The sequence below is a fragment of the Aethalodelphis obliquidens genome, unplaced genomic scaffold (genome assembly GCF_003676395.1).
Source record: "Aethalodelphis obliquidens isolate GAN/ISIS:26980383/991018 unplaced genomic scaffold, ASM367639v1 scaffold36, whole genome shotgun sequence".
NCBI classification, from domain to species: domain Eukaryota; kingdom Metazoa; phylum Chordata; class Mammalia; order Artiodactyla; family Delphinidae; genus Aethalodelphis; species Aethalodelphis obliquidens.
The window spans coordinates 4,858,137-4,882,564 of NW_020837980.1; the positions used below are offsets into that span (position 1 = coordinate 4,858,137).

The 24,428-nt window shown below is 35.0% G+C and overlaps 1 protein-coding gene across 19 annotated transcripts in view; it reads right to left on the minus strand.

Annotated features, from left to right (window-relative positions):
* Positions 1-24,428, minus strand: part of CCDC91 (coiled-coil domain containing 91) — a 406,785-nt gene that overhangs the window by 132,999 nt on the left and 249,358 nt on the right. For all 19 annotated transcript variants that reach the window (XR_003437762.1, XM_027129339.1, XM_027129348.1 and 16 more), the window contains 2 exons: positions 3,173-3,265; positions 3,016-3,084 (listed from right to left, as the gene is read on the minus strand). Coding sequence is in view for 18 of the 19 variants with exons in the window: in XM_027129339.1 (XP_026985140.1) it covers positions 3,016-3,084; positions 3,173-3,265 (162 nt within the window). In the remaining variant the exon portion in view is untranslated. The remainder of the gene's footprint in view (positions 1-3,015; positions 3,085-3,172; positions 3,266-24,428) is intronic.

Sequence of the window (24,428 nt, forward strand, 5' to 3'; positions counted from 1 at the left end):
ATGTTGATTCCACCCGGGCAGCTTTTAACTCTGTTATTAATGGGCTGGACTGGGACATTTTCCCTTCTAGTAAAAAGGACTAGGATGAAATGGAAAACTATCTCTAGTTCAGACTTAATTAATCTAGCAAACCAGCTCTCTCACACTCCACATGAGTCACCTAAAAGGAAGAACACCATATTTCTTAATCTTCAAATCCAGCAAATGAAGATTCCTGAATGAAATCAAAACTTTCCCAGTTTCTGCTATTATTGCAAAAAGCCAGGACACTGGGAAAGATTGTTACAAATTTAAGTGTTTGAGTGCCTTCAGTCCTCTAACCAGCCTTTCCAATGTCCTTTCAATTCTCAATAACGGGGCTTTGAGGAATTATAGGGGCTCTTCCCAGTTCTCCCTCTTAATCGGGGTGGAGAAATATTTCTCCTGATTGAGGATGAAGCTCTTCCTGTTCTGACACCAAAGGCACAATCTCGGTGTTCAACCCCACTACTATAAAGCAGCCCGTGCTGTGGTTCAAACAGTGGAGATCGCTAATGAACTTCATGTTTTAGTCATGGTCTGTAGACTTTATAGTGGACTGAAAGAAGCCTTCCCTTGCAGACCGGTTACTCCCTCTTCTGGGGCTAAAGTACTTTTGGAAAAGATTGTCCCTACCTGAGGAGCTCCTCTCAAACATCATAGTGATTTAGAAATCCATTTTACTGGCTAGGTGCTTCAACAAGTTTGCACTGTTTGGCCAGTTTTACAACGTTTTCACTATGCTTACCACCTTCAATCCTCTGGTTTAGTTAAATGCACTAACAGCATTATTAAGATTCAGTTAGAAAAATTTGTAGAGGCCCTCCAAATACCTTGGCCCAAAGCATTGCTGTTGGCCCTGTAAATCCCAGATCCACTCCTTTTGGAACTCGTAAACTCTCACCCTTTGAGATAGTCACAGGACACCCAATGCACTTGGCTCCTGCCTCTTTTGACCCACAACTGATAAAAGGAGAGATACTCCAATATTGCAAAGACCTAGTTGTTTCCATTAAAAATAACCATGCCCTGGTAGAGCAATCTTTTCACAGTGCGCCCTTGGGAGATGATGACCTTAAGCATCACATCTTGCAACCTAGAGATTTTGTCTACTGGAAAAGACACTTCCAAAAGAATTCTCTTCAACCTCACTGGAGAGGCCCCTATCAGGCACTCATAACCAACCCTTGTGCCACCAAACAACAAGGAATAGACTCTTGGATTCACATGACACACCTAAAGAAAGTACCTAACCCTGACGGGACCTGTACATCATCTGGTGACCTGAAAGTAAAGATTTCCCAGAAATGAAGCAGATGACATCTGATGAGACAGCTTTCCCAAGATACCCAGGCCAGGCCTCTTAGAAGTTTGTCACCAAACCTTTGATGATGACATAACACTTCAGATGATCTCCAATGTCTATAATCTTGATAAGATATGGACTTCAGAAAACTGCCTAAGAGGTCTCCCTCCTACCCCTCCTCGTTACTTGAATGTGACTGCAATAGTTTTCCAATCTGCACTTTCGCTCTGACATGAGACACCACACCCAGAAATTGAGGGACAAAAAGAGCTAAAACTAGAAACCTTGATTCTTGATCAGTGGTGCTTTCAGAAAAAGGTCTTGATCAAAGGGGAAAATGTAAAAAATTCATAAACAGAAATCTCAATTAAATAGTGTCAGGAGATCTATTTAAGGGGGAACTCTTATGCCCTGCAACTATAGTAGAGACCAACAGGAAGAAGAAAGACTCCTCTTCTTTCCTGGCAGCGACTCAGCCAATGAAAAGCCATGGACTCTGTATTTCCTGTAGCCCTCACAACTTACTTTCCTCTCTATAAAAGTGTTCTCCTTGGGGCTTCCCTGGTGGCGCAGTGGTTGAGAGTCCGCCTGCCGATGCAGGGGACATGGGTTCGTGCCCTGGTCCGGGAAGATCCCACATGCCGTGGAGCGGCTAGGCCCGTGAGCCATGGCCGCTGAGCCTGCGTGTCTGGAGCCTGTGCTCCGCAACGGGAGAGACCACAACAGTGAGAGGCCCACGTACCGCAAAAAAAAAAAAAAAAAAAAAAAAGTGTTCTCCTTGTCATGTGGGAACTTGTACATGGCTCGCCATGGTTGCAGACCCCAAATTGCAATTCTCTCCTAATCCTGAATAAACCCATTTTTGCTGGACAAATATCTGACAGTATATTTCAGGTCAACATATGTATATATTAGTATACATATATTTAACATCTATGAATATACTACCCAGATGATCTATTTCAAAGTTGACTTTAAAAACCACATACCTTGATACATACATACATATATACATACACACACACACACACACACACACACACTCATTACTTGTATGATATCTATCAAATACCAAGTGGATATTAGTGTTCCTATGTAGATATATTATTTTAAACAAGTGATTAATAATCTAAATGTAAAGCATTTCAATATCATCATTATCTTGTGTAATGTAAATTTAACAAGAATATGAACAGTAGAAGAAGAAAAAAATTTTTGATTTTTCTGGAATGAAATATTTTTAAAAGATTGACTAGGTGGCGCAGTGGTTGAGAGTCTGCCTGCTGATGCAGGGGACACGGGTTCATGCTCCGGTCTGGGAAGACCCCACATGCCGTGGAGCGGCTAGGCCCGTGAGCCATGGCCGCTGAGCCTGTGCGTCCGGAGCCTGTGCTCCGCAACGGGAGAGGCCACAACAGTGAGAGGCCTGCATACCGCAAAAAAAAAAAAAAAAAAAAAGTAGATTGACTAACCATTAATAAACTCAGTTTGTTAATTCCACTTATTTACAAAGAAACTGACTGTTACTGATGGGTCTCTACCAGGCAAATAATTAGACATAAAGATGACAAAAACAATTCTTATATGAGACCAACAACATCCATTTTAGGCTTTGAGGTGGGGGTAAACATAACAAAAGTAGAACTATAATTGAAATTAAGCTACAGAATAAACTTTTCAGAGAGAAATACCTTTGCAGCAGATACTAATGCTTCTTTATTTCTTTGCCTTTCTTCCTCCAAACATTTTCCCAATATTTCCTGTAAATGATAAGACAGCTAGACATTAAAGTATTATTTGAGGTAACAGAACATTCTTTCCACAGTCCAAGCAAACTTAAAGTATTACCTTCTGTTCTTGAGATTGCTGAGTCAAAGCTTCCTTTATTTTTTCTTTTAACAGTTCCTTCTCTGTGGCAAGCATTTCAAGGAGCCTCTGATGCTACAAGGAAAGATAACTGCATTATGATTATGGCTCTGAGACTGATAATCTATCAACACAGAGAACAGCTGGTAGAATTCATCTGAAGTAGTTACTAGAGGAAAGAAGAAAGTTTGCTAAAATGAAGGCTTAGGAGCCAAAAAACCTGAATTCACCTTTCTTCCATCAGTCAAGATATACTTTTTTTGCCCCCAAACTCAATAAAGTACATAACATGAGATCTAATTTAAAAACATTCCAAATATGAAGTGAATCAGAAAATGATAAAATGTCCTTTCCTAAAATTAAATTTGGAAAATTTACTCGTTAAAATTATTATTAGCTTGCAGTAAGAGAGCAATCAGATTATAACTGATGTTTGCCTGATGAATAATTATCTTAACAGATTATTTGTGTTTCTAGTAAAGCAGTTACAGAAATTGAAAGATGACTGTTCTCATCTCAAGATTTTACCATAGATTCAAAAAAATAAATCTATGAAAACAGTCAAAGGAATATTATGTGATAGCTAATGTTAAAGAATATAAAGTTCATGTATTTATTTTTATTCCAATGTACTAATGAAAAAGCACACAGAGCCATCAGCTAATTATCATGGACTAGACAATCGGAGTTTGAACGAAGTTTTCTTAAGAAAGTTCAACATTTGTAGCCTCAGTATCTTCAACACAGATAAGCCAGATACTTGTTCTGAACAGTGCCCTTAGGGAAAACAAAACATATATACATATACATACATATTCCTCCATATCCATATTCACATAGATTTCTCATTCAGTTACTAAAGGCAAGTAAGATATTTTCTCAGATTTAGAATGCCATTTACATAGAAGCCTCCTTTAAATATAAACCAACTCTGACACCCAATATTTTAAAACAGATCTATGTCATTCAAAGTTGTTCTGATTTAAAACATTTTTTAGGCAGGCAGTCTACATTGAGAGTAAGTGACCAAATAGAAAGTTAAGATAGTCTATTATTCCTGTTTTTAATTTTAATGTTTTTATCTTTATGTTTCAAGAAAACAAGAAAAATTACAAAAATGTGGTTTTTCTTTAAAAACAAATCCAAACTGTGATATAAATCATGACATGGTGATGGGAAATTATTGGTACCATATGAATTTGTGAAAAGCATTTGACTAATAAATCAGTAGGCTTAGCATACGATATGTAATAATAACTGAGACTTTAATGTTCTATTCTTTGAAAGTCTAGATGCGCACAGAATTTCATAGTCAGAAACAATACCTAATCCTATTTATAAAACACACATGATAAAATGTGTTTTACCAGGCAAATAATTAGACTTCAAAATGATAAATATAATACAATTCTCATATGAGACTGAAAATATTCAATTTAGGCTTTGCGATGGGAGTAAACATAACAAAAACAGAACAAGTAAAAATTATTGGAATTAAACTGCAAAATAAAGTTCTCAGAGTCATCAATAATTCTGAAAATGATTTCTCCTTAAAATGAATTGTTATATTAATAAGTCAGACTAATCAATAAGTAATTAACTATAAGTAGGCCATGCTTTTCCAGGGGTCCAACAAGAACTAGTCTAAGAGGATAACATTAGCTAAAAATGACAATGCAATGACAATGACAATGCAATAAAAATTCATTCCTGAGCTTCATTTCTTAATTCTGACAGTATACTATAATAGAAGACTATTTTTGAGCTTGTTTGAGCCAAAATAAACCTCACATTATCATTTGAAAGAAGCATCCTACATAAAATATACCCTAAGTAAAAGCATAGATCTACTTGAGAAAATACAAGTGACTGACTTTACTTTAGACAGATAGATAGCTAAAAATAGCTAACTTTTTTGACCACTTTAAAGTTTCAGACACTGTTACAAGTGCTGTACATGTGGTTGTACCATATTAAACACAACAGATTGCTAAATCAGATGACATTCTTCCTCATTTTCAGATGAGTGATCTGAGACCCAGAGAGGCTAAGTAATTTACCAGCTCTCAAATGAAGAGCTTCAGCAATAATTATATCTGCACACTCATGTTCAGCAGTAGTAATCACTTAATAGATAAAAGCAGTGCCACTATTACCTAGTTACTAAAGCTACATAATATAAGTAGTATGTCTGGTAAGACCTCACTTCCATTTGGCTTTAAAAGAATTTGAATAATCTATGCTTTTGATTTTGTTCTTTTCAGAATATTAAAATAAGATAATTTTTTGAATAAATATCAGTTGATATTAGGAAAGATGACTCAGAAAGATGCTGAATGGTGTGGCAAAAGTTTATGTCTTAAACAGTTAATTTGTAAAGTGAATGATCCACAAGTGGCTAATTGAGAACGATATAGGGGCTTCCCTGGTGGCGCAGTGGTTGAGAGTCCGCCTGTCGATGCAGGGGACACGGGTTCGTGCTCTGGTCCGGGAGGATCCCACATGCCGCCGAGTGGCTAGGCCCGTGAGCCATGGCCGCTGAGCCTGCGCTCCGCAACGGGAGAGGCCACAACAGTGAGAGGCCCGCGTACCGCAAAAAACAAAAAAAAGAAGAACCGTATAAAGTTCAATAAAATATACTGTTTTTGTAAGAATCACATACATTCATCGTGAAAAATGTAAAGAAGTGAAAATCATCCAGGGTTCCATTACCCAAAGAAAATCACTGATAGCACTTAGACAAACAACCTTCTGGAGAGCTCTCTGTGTATTTAAATACATAGATATACATAAACATTTAAAATAATATGTTTATAATACTGTTCTGTAATCTTTTGCACTCAAGAAAGGTGCTGACATATTTCTATATAAATACAACTATGCTATTTTTTGTTTTATTAAATTAAATTTACATTTTATCATTGTGCTATCTACACACATTCATGTTGTCTGCAATATTTCAATTTAAAAAAAATCTTGATTTTTATGCATGCATCTTTGTGAATCTGTGTATTACAGTCTTACGAAAAATTCCTAGAAGCAGTATGAGCAGGTTGAAAATTGAGCATGTTTTATATTTTGATGCATACCTTCAAACTGTACTCCAGAGAGAAAATACCAAATTACAAACAATAGCAGGACAAGGGATGAGGGAGATGATCTTAGAGAACAGAATCATGGACTATAACGGCAGCTAACTAAGGAAACTGTTCCACTGGAACAATATCCTATAAATGTTGATTTTCTATTGGTCTTTTCTTTCTTAAAATTGTTTAAATTATAAATTAAATCATAAATCTTCATGGTAGAAATTCAACTATATATTTTAATCTTATTTTTAAATTAAATTGTCTTAAAGGAAAGTTTACCCTCATATACTAATTTGTAAATTATTATATATCATTTCCCTACCAACTTGTCCATCTCTCTATGTAAATTTATAAATATGTTAATGCATTTTTTCCCAACCATCATACAAGAAATATTTGCTTGGTGTGTACCAACACCTGACAGTGTACTAGTTTCCAGGGATGCTGCTCTCATGGACATTAATGTCTAATAGACAATACATGAAACATAAATACATTTTCTTATATTTGACTTGTAGAACTATTTTATAAAACAAATTTTCTTCAACAAATACCATAACAACTAATTTTTTCCCAAAACACACGTAACTTTTTAAAAGTAGGAAGTACCAAATATGATTTGGAAATAAATAAATAAGTAGAAATAAACTTTTAAAAATATACAAATTTTAAATAAAAAGTTCTAATAGAAAAAAAATAGTTATCCCTCAGTATCCATGGGGCATTGGAGGTCCAACTAATTATAAGTGCTTTTACAGGAACAGATGGCAATAAAAGAGAAGGTGGCCAAAATAATTAAGACCTCAATTATTACAGTACAATATTCTTGCCTTTCATTTACTAATATTAACTATTTGTGGATAAAATATGTCTACAGTGAGAAACAGATAGTTTACGACATATAAACACCTCAGGACAGTGCCTGTTAAATAGTAAAATTTAAATGTTAGGTGCTATTATTACACTACTACTTGTACTTCCTTTATATATTTTGGTAAAAAATATATATAACAAAAATTTCCATTTTCACCAATTTAAAATGGACAAGTGGCATTAATTATACTCACAATGCCATATAACCATCATCACTATTTCAAAATTTTTTCATAATCCTCATCAGAAATTCTGCGCCCATTAAGCAATAACCCATTCTTCCTCATCTCAGCCCCTGGCAATCTCTAATCTACTTTTCATCTCTATGAATTTGCCTATTCTAGATACTTCATATACATGGAATCAAACAGTAATTGTCCCTTGTATCTGGCTTATTTCACTCAGTATAATGTTTTCAAGGTTCATCAGTATTGTAGTATGTATCTGAACATCATTCCTTTTTATGGTTGAATAATATTCCACTGTACATACATACCACTTTTATTTATCTATTCACCTGTTGAGGGACACTGGAGTTGTTTCCACTTTTCACCAATTATGAATAATGCTGCTAAACATTCACGTACAAATATCAATAAATAATATTCGCAATACAGCAATGTACAAATGTTCCAATCTTTCCATATTCTTTACAATATTTTACTTTCTGCTTTTTAAATTATTATTACTATAGTCATCTTGGCAATCTCATGTGGTTTTTATTTGCATTTCACTATTGACTAAGCATGCTGAACATCTTTACAAATATTTCTACTTCTGATACTATAACTACTCCTTTTCAACTATTACTAGTATTGTCTGTACAAGAAGGAAAATGATTGGAGCTCTTTTTGCAGTTTTTATAGGGGACAGTAGTAGAAGGTGCGCTGGATTTGAGGTTTGTTCATTGACATATTCTTCCAGAAGTAGCAATGTCTTTCCTCTCTGGGCCAGATATTGTTTTAGTTATTTAATCACAATAAGCTAGAAATTATAAAGTATCAACCTTTGGCCAAAAAGGTTTCAGACTCCCTTTATTATATCTAAAATAAAGTATAAAGTATATCTGGAGATTGCCTGTATTACTTCTGCCGTCTGCCTCAACAGAGAATTGCTTAATTGTCTCAATTAACATTCAGCACCCTGGAAATGGCACACATGGATTTTGATGATATAAGAGATAGTCAGTACATTCTTTTGTACCTTACTAGCTGACCATTCCAAGGTGAGGATGTTCTGAACACCTTTTGTTACATACCTCAGAGCCGAAATTGAACCAATGAAAACATTTATCATACGACTCTTTTCAAATATTTATAATTTCGAAACAGAGATACTTTCTACAGAATTTGCAAGACATAGCCTTACAACATTTTGAGAGGCACTATGAAAATTAATTGAAATCTAAACCAGTAAATCTCATTCAAGAACAGTGAAGAGTTTATTATATTTTGTTTATCTAAAATATTCTATTGATTGCTTCTTAAAATTATATTGAAATTTTAGTAATTTTTAAAGCAAATTGAAGAAATAAATGCAAACCACAGAGTCCCATTAATCTTACAGAGTAGCTGCTTAATATAAGGGTATCAAGGACAGTCCTTTGAAATTTAGCTTAAAACAAAAGGCACTCAGAAATGGGTTATGCTTTTCCCCTCTTTTGGAAGAACTTTTTCCAAGAGAAAAATGTTTGATATATACTCAAATATAAATATAGAGGTTCTGTGGTTTTTACTTGATTCCTGTAAAAAAAAAAAGAAATATAAAAAAATCTCTTCTTTCCTGTAATGTGAGTCATAGGAGATACTGTAAACAGATTTAATCACAATCATACGTAGTTTTTGTATATCAAATTTTAGACTAAGCAATCAGAGAAGCTCATGTTCAGGTATACTGTTATCCATTTATCACAGGTCCACAAACTTCACATTACTTTATATGTATGTGGTGTGTGTGTAGTACATATTCTATAAAGCAAACTCAACAAGTATCTTCTTTCACTTTCTAGAAAGCACAAACACTGAAAAAGATCAAGTGATCTGGTAGGATGGTCTTAAAGCACATCTTCCTATAAGCCTCCATTTAACACGATTTGAAAGACACTTAATAAATTTAATAAACGTCTTAATATAAAGTGAGTCACACACAATTGTTTCATCTCTTCATGGGCCAACACATTAAATATTGTTTGGAAAGAAAACCTAAATAAGATGACCTATGGGATTAAATCTATGCAGTTACCACAAACTCAATAATATTAATAAACTTCTTAAAGTGAATAAAATAAGACTAAAGATAAGCTGTACTAGATTTATTTCACCCAAATAGATATAATTTCTAATAGGCATGAAAAAAATGTAAGCAAATAGGTTATTCCTCCTACTTAAACAGGCCTTTAACCCGAGGGAGTGATATAAAGGGATGAAGCAAAAACTGGGGAAGAAGGCAAGGATGATGTCTCTCACCTCAGCTTTTCATCATTGTACTGGAAGTCTTAGCTAATGAAATAGTGTAAAAATAGGAAATAAAAAGGAAGAAGAAATTAAGCTGTCATCGTTCACAGATGACATGATCATCTTTGTAGAAAATCTTGAGGAATTGACAAAAAATTCCTGAAACTAATACACAATTATAATAAGGTTGCAGTATACAAGATTAATATACGAACGTCAATCCCTTTCCTACATAGCAAACAGTATGAAACTAAAATCACAATACACTTTACATTACCATCCCCCAAATGAAAAATTTAGGTATATATCCAACAAAATATGTACAAGATTTACATGAGAAAAACTACAAAATTCTGATGAAAGATATCAAAGAACAATTAAATAAATCAAAATATATTTCATGTTCATGAAAGGGAGACTGAATGTTGTCAAGTTGTCAGTTCTTCCCAACTTGATCTATAAACACAATGTAATCTCAATCAAAATCCCAGCAAGGTATTTTGTGGATACTGACACACTGATTCTAAAGATATGGAAAGACAAAAAAACAAAACATAAAAACAAAACAGAATGGCCAACACAATACTGAAGAAGAACAAAGTTGGAGGACTGACACTCTCTGACTTCAAGACGTACTGTAAAGCTACAGCAATCAAAACAGTGTGGTATTGGCAAAAGAATAGACAAAGAACAGAGTTCAGAAATAGACCCCTATAAATACAGTCAACTGATCTTTGACAAAGGAGCAAAGGCAATACAATGTTATAAAGATAGTCTTTTTAACAAGTGTTGCTAGAATGATTGGACATCCACACACAAAAATATGAATCTAGACAGCAACCTTACCCCCTTCACAAAAAGTAACTCAAAATGGATCATAGGCCTAAAATGCAAAACTTGTAAAATTCCTAGAAGATGACCTAGGAGAAAAACCTAGATGAACTTAAAGGCAATGACTTTTCTGATACAACATCACAAGCACATTCCATGAAAGAAATAATGTATAAGTTGACTTTCCACTCAAGAATTCTACTAAAAATACACGTATATACTGACTACAAAGGAAAATGAGAGGATTTTTGGGGGGTGATGGAAATGTTTAATTTTAATCTTCTTTTAGGTGGTAGTTGTGAAATTGTACAGGTCCGTCAAAATACAAAGAATGGTACACCTAAGAGGGTAGATTCTATTTATGTGAATTACACTTCAATAAACTTGAAGAAAAATATACACATACACTTTAATTTTTAACTCATACTATTTTTGTCCCTTAAAATGGACTTACTTTCTCTTCCAGGCAAAAGCCAATCTTTTCTCATTAAAATGTTACCTCTTTTGAATTCTTTCTTGAAAACTCAGAATGAATTGCCTGCTCTCTTATCTATAATCCCAGAGTATTTTGTTTCTATCACTAGTGTATTGTTTATTATATTTTATTATAATTTATTTTATAGCTGTCTCCCATAATAAGGCTCTTAGTTTCTTGAAGGCAGAGAATGTTCTTATACTTTTAAAAAACCTTTTTATTAGACTGCCTAATATATTGAAAACTTTCAATTTAAGTTGACAACACCATTATAGGTACTCGTATTCAAGTGAAGTTCTAACAGTTATTAAAATGCCTGCCTAAAGATAACTTAATAAAAAAAAAAGTATTGGATTAATATATGACTCTGATAGCAACAAGCAACTGTCTTTTTCTGTACTATGATGAAAGAAAAAAAAGTAGTGGTCACCTAAAAATTGTACACAAATATTATTGGGAAACTAATTAAATAACTCTAAGTGCAACCTGACCAATGCTTTAACAAGGTTACAGTTTGAACCACACCAGTCATCTGGTTTGCAAGACTTCCTGCTGGACATCAACACCAACCACTCGTTAGACCCAAAACCACCTTGGGAAATAGCTGTGGCTAAGATTTACACAGACCAGTAATGGACTAAATTACTGGTTCAGTTGAAAAACAGGTCAGCAGCATATATAACATGACAGAAATTGGAAAGTCAATAAAAAGAATTATATATCAGACTCCCAGCCCCACTCCTCAAAATTTAGCTGAAAGTTTTAAGACTCTGAAGTTGGAAGACTTAAAAAAGGTCTGGTAATTTTCTCACACAAACCTTATAATTATCATGAAATGCAGATTTGGTGAATAACACCTTGGGAAAGATTATCACATCTTTAATATCTTTTTGATGGGAAATGAAGTAATCACATCAAACACCTTTGGCATATTTTCTTAAAAAATTACACATCCATCTAGAGAAAGAATATAGAAAATAAAAAAACAATGACTCTTTCTCTTCCATATGCAAGAAAAACATATTCCCTAGACAATGAGGGGGATTTTTTTAGCAGAATATTTTATTTTCTCCGTGTTATAAAACACATATTTTAAAATACAACATACTCCATTACTTCCCCCCAAATAAACTCTCTCTCTCTCTCTCTCTCTCTCTCTCTATATATATATATATATATATGAAGCATATGAGGACACACAGTAAACACTGTGAATGATCATGAATGAGTATATTATATAATGAAAAATGCAATTTTAAGTTCTAACATCAGTTACAGATAGAATGCTTGACAAAAAAATAATAGAATATTCAGAAGGGTTCAACCGTGGTCCTGATCAGCTTATGGTAGGGACCAACAGTTTTCAAATTCTGTCCAACAGAGTACTAGACATCTCCATCTCCACTTCAACTAGAGTCACTATGCCTTTATTGGTCTTGTTTGTAAGAAAAGTCTTCAATAGAAGATTTAATCTAAGAAAAGATTTGATGGCTAAAACAAACTTGCTAAAGTAGATAATGAAAACGTATATGCACACTTTTGGTTTCAGCTTTGACATGTAAAGAGCTTGGAAGATCACCCTGATTCTTAAGAAAAAAAGCTGAAACAAACTAAAGATCAATGACATGCCTTAGGTCTATCAGAGAACTGGGACAGAGCAAATCCCACCCCACCCCCCAAATTTACAACTAGGAAATCCAGTGAGTCACAGCCAAGATCATCTTACCTAGAGCAGAAGCTACTGGAGATATAAACTGGTAGGTGCTTGAATGGTAAATTTGAGGAACTGCTGGAGGCTGAGTAAGGATGTGTGACAGTGAGAACTCTTGAAAGCTGATGGCTTAGGGATTCCACACACTTTTATGGATTCTCCCCCCAGAAATCCCATCAGAATTTCAGTATGAAGAGCCCAGAAATTTCCCCTCATGGTTCTGTTGAGGGGAGTAGAAAAAGTGTGAATTATTATAACCACTGTGAATTATGCCTAGAGCATTCTCCATAACAAAAGCCTATTCTTTAGGTGAAAAGACTTTATCAAAACCTTATAAACCTTCCACCTGGGCAAAAGATTTTACCAAGATTCCAGCTCCCTCTAGCCTTCCTAGAGGGGGGAAAAAGCCAGCTAACACTTGTGAAGGTCACGGGCCCACTAAAAGATGAAGATTTAATCATAAGATTACAGAATACTTTCCCTCCCCAATGCCTTATATCACCAAACCAATAAGGTTCTAGTATATTATAGTCCATAATAGTTGACAGAGCTGTAAGACACAGACTCTTCTAAAGAGTTCTTAGGGAAGCCAAAGACAAGAGGGGAGACAAAAATAAAAACCTTTAAGGAATCTGAACCCTCTGGTAACTTACAGCAACAGAAAATATTAAACACAGCTACTCACTTCTAAACAAATTAACAAAACCTCCCATTAAGAGTCTATTTACCTCTATTCCGATTACACGCTACAACATGTTCATCTTTTTTTTAAATTGAGGTATAACTGACATATAACACTATATTAATTTCAGGTATTCAGTGTATTGATTTGATACTTGTATATACTGAGAAATGATCACTACAATAAATCTAACATTGGTCACCATACATAGATACAAAATTATCTTTTAACAAAAAAATTATAAGCATACTAAAAGGCTAAAAAGTCTGAGGGAACCAAAAAAAGGCATCAGAACCAGTTTCAGATATGACAGAGATTTCTGAATTATCAGACTGGAAATTTAAAATAAAGATGATTAATATGTTGAGGAAGCTAATGGAAAAAGAAGATAACATGCAAGAACAGGTGGATAATGGGAACTCTAAGGAAGAAACAAAGGGAAATACTAGAAGTCAAAACAGAAGAAAAGAATGACTTTGATGGGTTCATCAGTAGAGTCAACCTAACCAAGGAAAGAACCATGAGCATTAAGATAGGTCAATAGGGGCTTCCCTGGTGGCGCAGTGCTTGAGAGTCCGCCTGCCGATGCAGGGGACACGGGTTCATGCCCCGGTCCGGGAAGATCCCACATGCCGCGGAGCGGCTGGGCCCGTGAGCCATGGCCGCTGAGCCTGCGCGTCCGGAGCCTGTGCTCTGCAACGGGAGAGGCCACAACAGTGAGAGGCCCGCGTACCGCAAAAAAAAAAAAAAAAGGTCAATAGAAACTTCCTAGACTTAAGTAAAAAGTGGGGGAGGAGGGGAGGAAAATAAAAACACAGAGCAGAACAGTCAAGAATCATGAGACAATTTTAAAAAGCATAACATATGTGTAATTGAAATACCAAAAGGAGAAGAAAGAATGAAGCAGAAGAAATATTTGAAATAATAATGGCCAAAATTTTTCTAAAATTAATGACAAATACCAAACCACAGATCCAGGAAGCATAGAGAAAATCAAGTAAGATGAACACCAAAAAAACCCCACAAAACCCCTACACCTATGTGATCATATTCAAATAGCAGGGTAAAAAAAAGAAAAAGAAAAAATCTTGGAAGAAGCCAGAGCAGGAAAAAAACACTTTACTTACAAGAGGAAAAGGATAAGAATGACAGTAGATTTCTCTTCAGAAACCATGCAAGCTAAAAGAGAGTGAAATATTTAAAATGTTGAAAGAAAAAAAATCATCAAGAAGAAAGAGCAGAGGTTTGCCATACCACATATTAACATATACCACACTGTAATAAAACATAGTAATAAAAATAGTATGTTATTTATACAAAAATAAACAGATTAGTGCAAGAGAATAGAAAGCTCAGAGACAGACCCATGTATACATGGGAACTTAATATACGATAAAGAAGCACCACAAAAAAACAATGTATAAACTGTTTGTTCAGTGGTTCTCAAACTTTTGCATGTATTAGAATCACCTGAAAGATTTGTTAAGAGATTGATCAGTCCAAGAGCAGAGTTTATTTTTTTTAAGTTTTTTCATCTTTATTGAGATATAGTGGACATATAACATTGTGTAAGTTTAAAGTGTGCGATGTAACTTTTTAATTCAATTAAAAGCTATCTTATATTATTAAATTATGTATTCCTGCTTCAGATTTTGATAGGAGGGGAATATTCTTTTCCTGATAACAAAAGTGACTCTTCAATTTATTGTCTCCCAAGAGCAGAGTTTCGGATTCAGTAGTCTGCAGTAGTGCTAGGGAACTTGCGTTTCCAACTGTGCCCAAGTGAAGCTGATACTGAAGCTGCTGGGTCAAGAACTACAGTTTGAGATCCATGGCCTTAGTGTTTTCAGCAGCTCGGTTGAGCTGAAGAGAGCAAACTCAGGTGTCGGAGTTGCTGATTAAGCGAAGGTGAGCCAAAATGAGAGTAATAAAGAAGGCTTTAATCACTTACTGGTCTGGTATAAGGAAGTGGCTAAAACCCCTTGACTCCGTGGAACTGAGCACAAGGTGAAGGCCAGGTGAATCAGCACAGAAGTGGGAGTCATCTCACTGCTGCAGGAGCACTGAACAAAAGTCTCTGGATGTTTTATGGACCCTGGGGTGGGAGGGAAAAAAAGGCGGGCAGGACGAGGAGAGGAAAAGTACTGAAGACTGAGTCAGAGTGGGGAAGAGTTCTCTCTCCTCCTCCCACTAAAGAGGCTGGGCAGAAGCACCTGAAGAAGACTTCTGCCCAGGGCCTCAGATAAAGAGCATTAGGAATGAAGGCACCTGAGGCAGAAATGCAGCTATGTGAAGAGCACGGCCAGCAGTGGGGCCTGAATACTTGAATGCAGCACCCTTCAAAGGCTACAATGTACTTTCCCTCTGAGACCTGCCAGTAAAGCCTTTGTAACTGCCTAGAATCAGACCTGAAAAAAATCACATATAGGTTTTTAACCAGGAACCAGACTCCTTAAGTATATGCTACTAGGGCAAGTGGCTCATTTTAGGGAGAAACATGAAAATGGATACTGAATCTTTATCTAACATTATAAACAAAGTAAGACTACAGGGATAAAATACCAAAATATGAAAGTTAAAATTATAAAGTTAATAAGAAAAACATGTACAAATAAGCCTTTGGCTGTAAAGACAATAAAGAAATTCTTAAAGAAATTTAGTACAAACCACAAGGCAAAAATGATTAATTGGATTACATCGAAATAAGGGATTTTTTTTTAGCAATAGATATTAAGAACCAAGTTAGTATTCCATTTACAGATGAAAGAAATTTATCTAAAAACCTTTAGGGATTAATATTTCAATTGACAAAGAACCCCTGCAAACTGACAAGAAAAATAGATCAAACTCAATTTAATAAAAAAAAGGTTAATGAATAATTTATTGAAAAGTTAATCCCCAAAGTTAACAAACTTATGATAAGACATTTAAGTTAAGAATGAGGTATCTATCACTTATTAAAAAAAGTAAAAATTTGGGAATTCCCTGGTGGTCCAGTGGTTGAGACTTGATGCTTTCAACTGCCGTGGGCCCAGGTTTGATCCCTGGTCCAGGAACTAAGATCCTGCAAGCCTCATAGTGCAGCCAAAAAAACAAAAAAAAAAAAAGTAAAAGTTAGAAGCTGGAGAATGCTAGGTCTTTGGGGAAAAATGGGGATGTAGGAACCTGTGCATCGCTGGCCGGATGATAGCCTTGTCACCACCACTCTGGAGAACAAACTGGCAGCACTTAGTAAAATATCTGCATGGCCTATCGTACAGCAGTTACACTCTTGGATGGAGATGATGATAGGAATAGATAGATGAACAGACCTTTTGCTTTTGTTTTTTTTTTCTTGCACATTATAAGGGCACATAAAAGTTTCTGGGTTGGTGAAGAGTTAAGAGACAACCTAGATGTCCATTATGGGTGAGTAGATAGAAGAAAAAGGTGAATTCATACCATGGATTCTGAAATTTAGAAAAAGAAATTCAATTTATACATAGTAACGGATAGTATTTACATGAACATAAAGCAACAGTTTTAGATTTTTTAAGCAAAATGTTCAGTGGATTTCTCTTAGAAGCATAGGAAACAATGCATTCTGTACATAATAAAATTTTTGTAAAATAAAAATACATGCACACAAAATAATAACACACAGATTACAAGAACACATTCAAATAAGGACACATTAAAATGGTTCCCCCAATCAGAGGGAAGACACTGGGAGCAGGGAACAAGGATAAAAATTTTATATATGTATACATACATACACTTACACACACATACACACACACACACACACACACACACAGGGAAGGGCCTTGTAAGACACAAGAGGATAATATGCCAAGAACTGAGGAGTATGATTACCTTTCTTCACCTAAGGTTAAAAAATAAAAAGATTACAATTACATCGATAAAGTGAAAAACTGTGTTACTGACAGCTAGCCCAAGAGGAAGAACTGTGAATGGAAACAAAAACCATATTTTTCAAAACACAGTTGAATCACAAAATAAATAAATTGTGCCAGACCTAGCCATGACGTGCATAACAGACTATGCAAGCTCTAATCTTTTAACGACATTTCACTCAGACCCATACATTCCAAGAACACAGAAAAACCAACCTAACAGTAACTCTAGACAGATTCATGTATTCTAAAGATCACAGACTGTCACAGCAACTTTTAAAATACACTTACTTGATCTTAGCCAAAAGACCAAGAAGCGATGAGCAACTTTTAAAATAAATTCTGACAAATCTTTGCAAGACCATTCTATGACCAATTATAACCCCCCCAACTCTATCATAATTCATCCCTACTCCCCCTTTTAGAGACATTCATAGTCCCCTTGGTACGTATTATCCTTTGCTGCAGCAAGCTTTAAACCACACTCTGTTAGACTACAGGTGAGTTCTTGGCAGACTTTGACTCATGGGTTTTAACAGGAAGGCACGGTGGGGTAAACAGAAGTGGCTGGTCTGGAACAGCTGGAAGCTGCTGGCACTCTAGAGCTTTCCATCTACTCCAGGTCCTTCTACTCTGAGGAGAGCCTACAGAATCACTGTTTTGGGCACAACTGCAAATTCTTCATGTAAGCTCTGTTCCAGGTAGTCTAATCTATTTGTTCCATTCATTTTAATGCAAAAGCAATATAAATATTAAATTAGTTAATAGAGTAAAATGCTTAGAGCATGCACATATATAGCATAATTGTACATGCTTTTCTGGACATGCTACTTGTAAATATGGTAATTTTATAATCTGAACTTCAGTCCTCACTTCACCTATTTATTTCCTCTTTCATTGCCGCTCATACTATCGAAGTGTTAAAACATGAAAGGAGGGCTTCCCTGGTGGCGCAGTGGTTGAGAGTCCGCCTGCCGATGCAGGGGACACGGGTTCGTGCCCTGGTCCGGGAAGATCCCACATGCCGCGAAGCGGCTGGGCCCGTGAGCCATGGCTGCTGAGCCTGCGCGTCCGGAGCCTGTGCTCCGCAACGGGAGAGGCCACAACAGTGAGAGGCCCGCGTACCAAAAAAAAAAAAAAAAAAAAAAGAACAAACATGAAAGGAATAAATGGAAAACTCATAGCTATCTATGAAAAGTTTTTTTGAGAAAACCTAATGGGTCACCATTTCTTGAAACAGACCTTGAAAGGAGTTCAAATGAGAATTTAAATGCAGAATATTACTTCCAAGCTTGATTCAGACAATCCTTGTGGCCACCGAAACAATGCTTTGAGTGACCAGGTAACAGAACTATATTCCATCTAACATCAAATTTCTGATTCGTGAGTTTTAATCATAAGGTACCAAAAAGAATGATTAGCTTTCCAATATGAATTATTAAATTGCTTATATGATACAGAATCCATTGAGGATCTTTCTCACGTCTCCATTTTTCATTAAAATCGTTATTTAAAACAGAACACATTTTTAAAACCCTGAGCAAAGAAAATAAATTTAGTAGGTAGAAACTAGTTTTCAGGATAACTTTTCTGCAATAAGCAGCTATATGTTATTATTTCTGCTATCTACTTTCAATACTTTATTTTCTAAAAGCTAATAAAAAGTATTACATGGGAAATTATTTCTACCCAAAGAACTAATTTTATCCAGAGTGGATATTTTAAAGAAAATATTAACATTTCTGCAGGAAAATATCCAAGACATTGGTTTACAGAAGTAAAATTTTTTTTTAAGAAGTTGTAATTGTAAAGATAGAAAGGTTTTTAAAAAATATTCAAATTAAGGATTGGACTAAACAGCCTACACTATATAGAATATTCTCATATCACGTCCTTAAATTTAGCAAAAGATATTTATGAATCTAGACAAATGAGGACATTTTAAATCAACAAAGACAATGTCAACTCTACTTATGTCCCTGTCAATCTGGATCTCCATTCAGCAAACACCCAGTGAATGTAAAATTAAATTCAATTTCTAGAATCACAAAATCTTTAGATCAGAAATGAACTTAAAAGACACAATCTGACTACTCATCCAATGCTTGAAACCCCTCCACAAACTACCCATTAAATGATTGCAGATGTTATAAGCTTACTCCAGAGAAAGGAAATTTGCTACCTGAAGGGAACACTACTCACTCACTATCCCTTTATATTAGGTTGAAATATGTGAAATAGTTATAGGTAAAAATGGTCTAATATAGCCTATTTCATATCAACACAATACCGTTAGGTGAACCTTATACCACTTTGTATTTTCATGTTGAGTTAAAATGTTTCCTTCTAGCTTCAGTACCCTAGTTCTATAAGGTTCCAAAATAAGTCTAATCTTTTTTCATATAACAATCTTCCAAATAGGCAACTTAGTTCAAGTATCTTAAATTGTTTTCTATACTATATATCTGCATGTGTCTTCAACCTTGTATCCGCTGTCCATTAAATATCTTCCAATTTGAATACATACTTTTAAAAGTATGACACTCAGTACTGAAAGGAATTATGTGATATAAGTCTAAAAAGAGTGGTACCTCCCTCTTCTCTCTTTTTTTTTTTTTTTTGGAAAGTTAATTTCAATTACATCAGACTAAAATGACATTCGTTTTTAAAACTTGCCTTTACAACTTACTGTTAAATAAAAGCCCTAAATGTTAAATACATGTTGTATGGCTGAGTTTGGCTCCTAATTTTCTACTAAATGTTGAAGTTTTAAGTATGACATTAATTATTCCTTTTGAATTTCGACTTTGGATATAGCCCCACTACTCCAGCCTTTTAAAATACTCTAAATACAATTTAATGTCATATACAAATGTGTAAAAATGCTTTCAATATTTTTATCCAAATCATTGATAATAATATTGAGCAGAATATTGAGCAGAATAAGGATGAAGACATCACTGTGGCATTCCACTATAGATCATTCTTCTAAGTGGATATAAATATATAAATCCAAATATTTATATATTTGGTGGGACCATTTAGCCAATTTTTATCTAATGCCCTTGCCCTCATGTATTTCATACTTTTGTTTGCAATGATCTTTGAGAACTTAATTTATTAAATTTGAGATAATCTGTCCTGCTCCATTTTCCTGTCTATCCTAGTAAATCTGTCCTCCAAAGGGTAAGTTTAGTAGGACAATATTTTCTTAAGAATCCAACCTTGGTTCCAGAAGTCACCAATCGTCTTTAACAATCCATTCTGGAATCACGCTAGGAAACATCTCAATAATCACCAGTTTGTGAAATATTCTTTTTGAAAGTTTACAATACTTTTGCATTTGTAGTGCAGAGTACTTAGCTCATTCTTTTATCACAGGTAATGTTTCACTGCTTTTATTTGCAAGTTCCTTGATCACAATTCACCTGGACAGGCAATTATGTACATATTATCAGCTGACTGGTACACAATATCAATCTTCTCACTACTCTAGGGCTTCTGTTCCCCTTTACCAATGTCCTCTGTGAAAAAGTGATTTTTATACTGAGGGAGAGTAGTGAAAGAAAAAACAAAACACAACACAGGACTTAGAGAAGAAAAAATTAAACAGGAGTTAAGTTCTAATTTCTCCATTTCATCACTACAAATTTTCCCCCAAGCAATGAGTAGGACTATTCTTTCCATGGCTTTCTTCTTATGTAAACATTACTTACATTATTTTAAATGAGGATGATGATTGGGCTGTTCTCTCAAAGAATATATTCAGAAGAAAGGAAGTAAGCTTCTAATTTTCTGTATAGATTTCAATTTAAAATTTCACTTCTTTATTCACTCTCTCAAATTTACGCAGAGAATAAAGAAAAGTGAAGTATGTGGTAAGAGAAAAAAACAATCCTATGGCTAGCCACAATCTGCCAACATTATCACTATATATAAATTTGGGACAATAATTAGCAGGTAATAAAATGTGTTTTTCCTGGCAGATAAATGGTCTCAAGGCACACTTTTTCTGCATATTTTATGAGAATGAGACTCAAGTGATCCTGATGGTATGCTAAGAATGGATTAGAATAATAATGCCATAACTCTTATAAAAGTAATAAAAATTAGTGTTACTGTCTATAACCATTATTGCAAATGAAGTTAAAAAAATTGGTAATATTTGTCATTAATGGATTCTTGTAAAATCTGAAATTTGATACCTACCCTTTTACTCATACAAAGAGCAGTATGAAAAATTAATTACCAAAAAACGGATGAATTAACATAACTAAATGAATTTTGTTTGAATTTACAAGAAAACTAAACTTTGACTATTTTGATGTAATTATAGTACTTTTGGTTATGCACGGTGAAGACGACAACCAGAAATCTTCAATACCTTTCTAAATAAATAAATAATCATATGATAATACAGTAAGCATTTGGCATGTCCTAAAATGACAGAGGTGATAAGAGTGACATATGCAAATGGAGGCTTTCCAGCACTTTCATTGACTATATAAATAGCCAAACAACACTCCAATACACAAATAGTACAGAGTATGTATAGAAAAGCATGACAAAGGGCTTAAGCGTCCTTAAAAGGTCATGGCAATCTCAAAGATAGGCAAATAAATACAAAGTACCAACTGCATTAGGATTCTCCACAGAAACAGGACCAGTGTGGGGAGGGAGAACTGAGATTTATTTATTTTAAGGAATTGGCTCATGCTACTGTAGGGGATGGCAACTACGAAATCCTTAGGGCAAGCAGGCAGGCTGGAAACTCATAGGATTTCTATGTTACAACATTGAGGAAGAATTTCTTCTTTCTTGGAAAACCACAGTATTTGCTCTTAAGATGTTCAACCCATGGGATGAGGCCCAACTACATTATTTAGGGTATCTCTTTTATTTAAAGTCAACTTACTATAAAGATTAGTTAAATTTACAAAATACCTTCACAGTAATGTCTACACGAGTGTTTGACCAAATGACTGAGCACCACAGGCTAGCTAAGGTGAGACATAAAGTTAACCATTACACAAACCTAAAAGGTTTTATTTATCAAATTACCAGTTTAAAAATGTGTTGTTAAAAGCTCAGTGAATGGGCACCTTCTTGTATTGCTTGATAGTTATAAATTGGTAAACACAGAATTTTTTCAACATGTATTACAAAGTCTTAAACTGTTAATAATATTAAGAGTTAATAATGACAATAAAGATTCCTGCCATATAATTAATTTTACTTCTGTCAAAGAAAAGTACAAAAACAAAAATAATATATGGGCAAAATTACTCATTGCAGCACTCTGTATACTGGAAAAAGAAAATCACAACTAACTTAAAAACATACCTGTAATGTTAATTAAATATGAGAAGATAAGCTATAATCACAAGTATGAGAAAATGAACAAATTGGTGGGGAATAGAATAAAATATAAATAGCACTTAAGTGGACTAAGGTTCTTTTTTTCTTCTTCTTTTTTTATCTTTCATTTTCCAAGGACCAGGTAAACACTGAGGGCAACAGAGAGCTGCATGGGGGAAAAGACTGTTTTATTCACTGCTTTTTCTCCAGCACTCAGCAGAGTGTATAATGCATACAGATGTCAAATATTTGCCTAATGAACACTACATATTTAAAACAGAAAAAAACATTGTAAACAAATGAACTATCTACATCTTTAGTTTCCTTATTTTTATTTCATTTTCGTTTAGAGCTATTTGGATATCAGAGCCCACCTGATAACACTGCTAAAATACAACGATTTGATCTAAACCTATGTAGAATCATTTTAGGTTTCTCACACACATAAAAAATCAGAAATATTTCATCTAGAACCAAACTGAATATATCAAATCGTCTACATATTTCCTAGATTACATAATATATAAGAAGAGGGTACAGGATAAGAAGAGAGTACAGGCAATTTTAAGCAGATTTTAAAACACAGATGCTAATCTTTTTTTTTTTGCGGTATGTGGTCCTCTCACTGTTTTGGCCTCTCCCGTTGCGGAGCACAGGCTCCGGACGCGCAGGCTCAGCGGCCATGGCTCATGGCCCCAGCTGCTCTGCGGCATGTGGGATCTTCCCGGACCGGTGCATGAACCCGTGTCCCCTGCATCGGCAGGTGGACTCTCAACCACTGTGCCACCAGGGAAGCCCCAAAACATAGATGCTAATCTAAAAGAGTAAATTAGCTTCATTAATTGAAATGAATCAAATATTCATTGTAATCATCTGCCCAATTTCACTTACTGAAATTTCTTCAAGAACTTCATAAAAATCTACACTTTTGTAGCTCATTTTACTAAAATGGAAAAAAGCACTATTTCTAAATAATGTTGCAGAATGTAATATTATTTTTTGGAATAAAACCTATAAGATCTGTTCGGTAAAGATAGTATAATGCAATAAGAGGGCTGAAAATGTCCAGAATGTTTGCTCTGACATAAAGTATATGACCAATTTGAGTTTCACAAGAACTAATTCTAAAGTAGAAATTACAATGCCAGGATTTTAGGTAGTTGTAAACTAAACCTGTAATTTAACTAGATGGTAAAGCTGAAGTAGAAATGCCAAAAATTGTGATCAAAGAGGCACTGTTTTTTGTCTTGTTTTGCTTTTAGGTTCATGCAGTACAAAGAATACAATAAAAAAAAAAGGAAGGCAATATTTGAAATCACAGATATGAGCCCTTCTGTTTGCCAACTGTGTGATCCTGGGCAAAATACTTATCTCTAAGCTGTAGTTTTGTTATCTGCAACATGTAAGAAACTAAGCCTATCGTAGGAGAATATTGTAGGGCAGTGGTCCCCAACCCTTTTGGCACCAGGGACAGGTTTCGTAGAAGACAATTTTTTCATGGACCGGGGTGGGGGGCTGGTGTCAGGATGATTCAAGCGCATTACATTTATCGTGCACTTTATTTCTAGTCTTATTACACTGTAATATGTAATGAAATAATTATACAACTCACATCATGCAGAATCAGTGGGAGCACTGAGCCTGTCTTCCTGCAACTAGATGGTCCATCTGGGGGGGATGGGAGGCAGTGACACCCGAGTGTGCTGCTTACGTTCAGTCTACTCCGTGATCTCGCTTTGGTCGCCGTCACTGCAGAAAACCCTGCTTCACAAAGACAGGATGCTGGAAATGGAAGCAGGCCTTTCAGTGCTTTTGTGGCAATCTCAGGATATTCCGCCTTGACTTTAATCCAGACCGTATGGAGATTTGA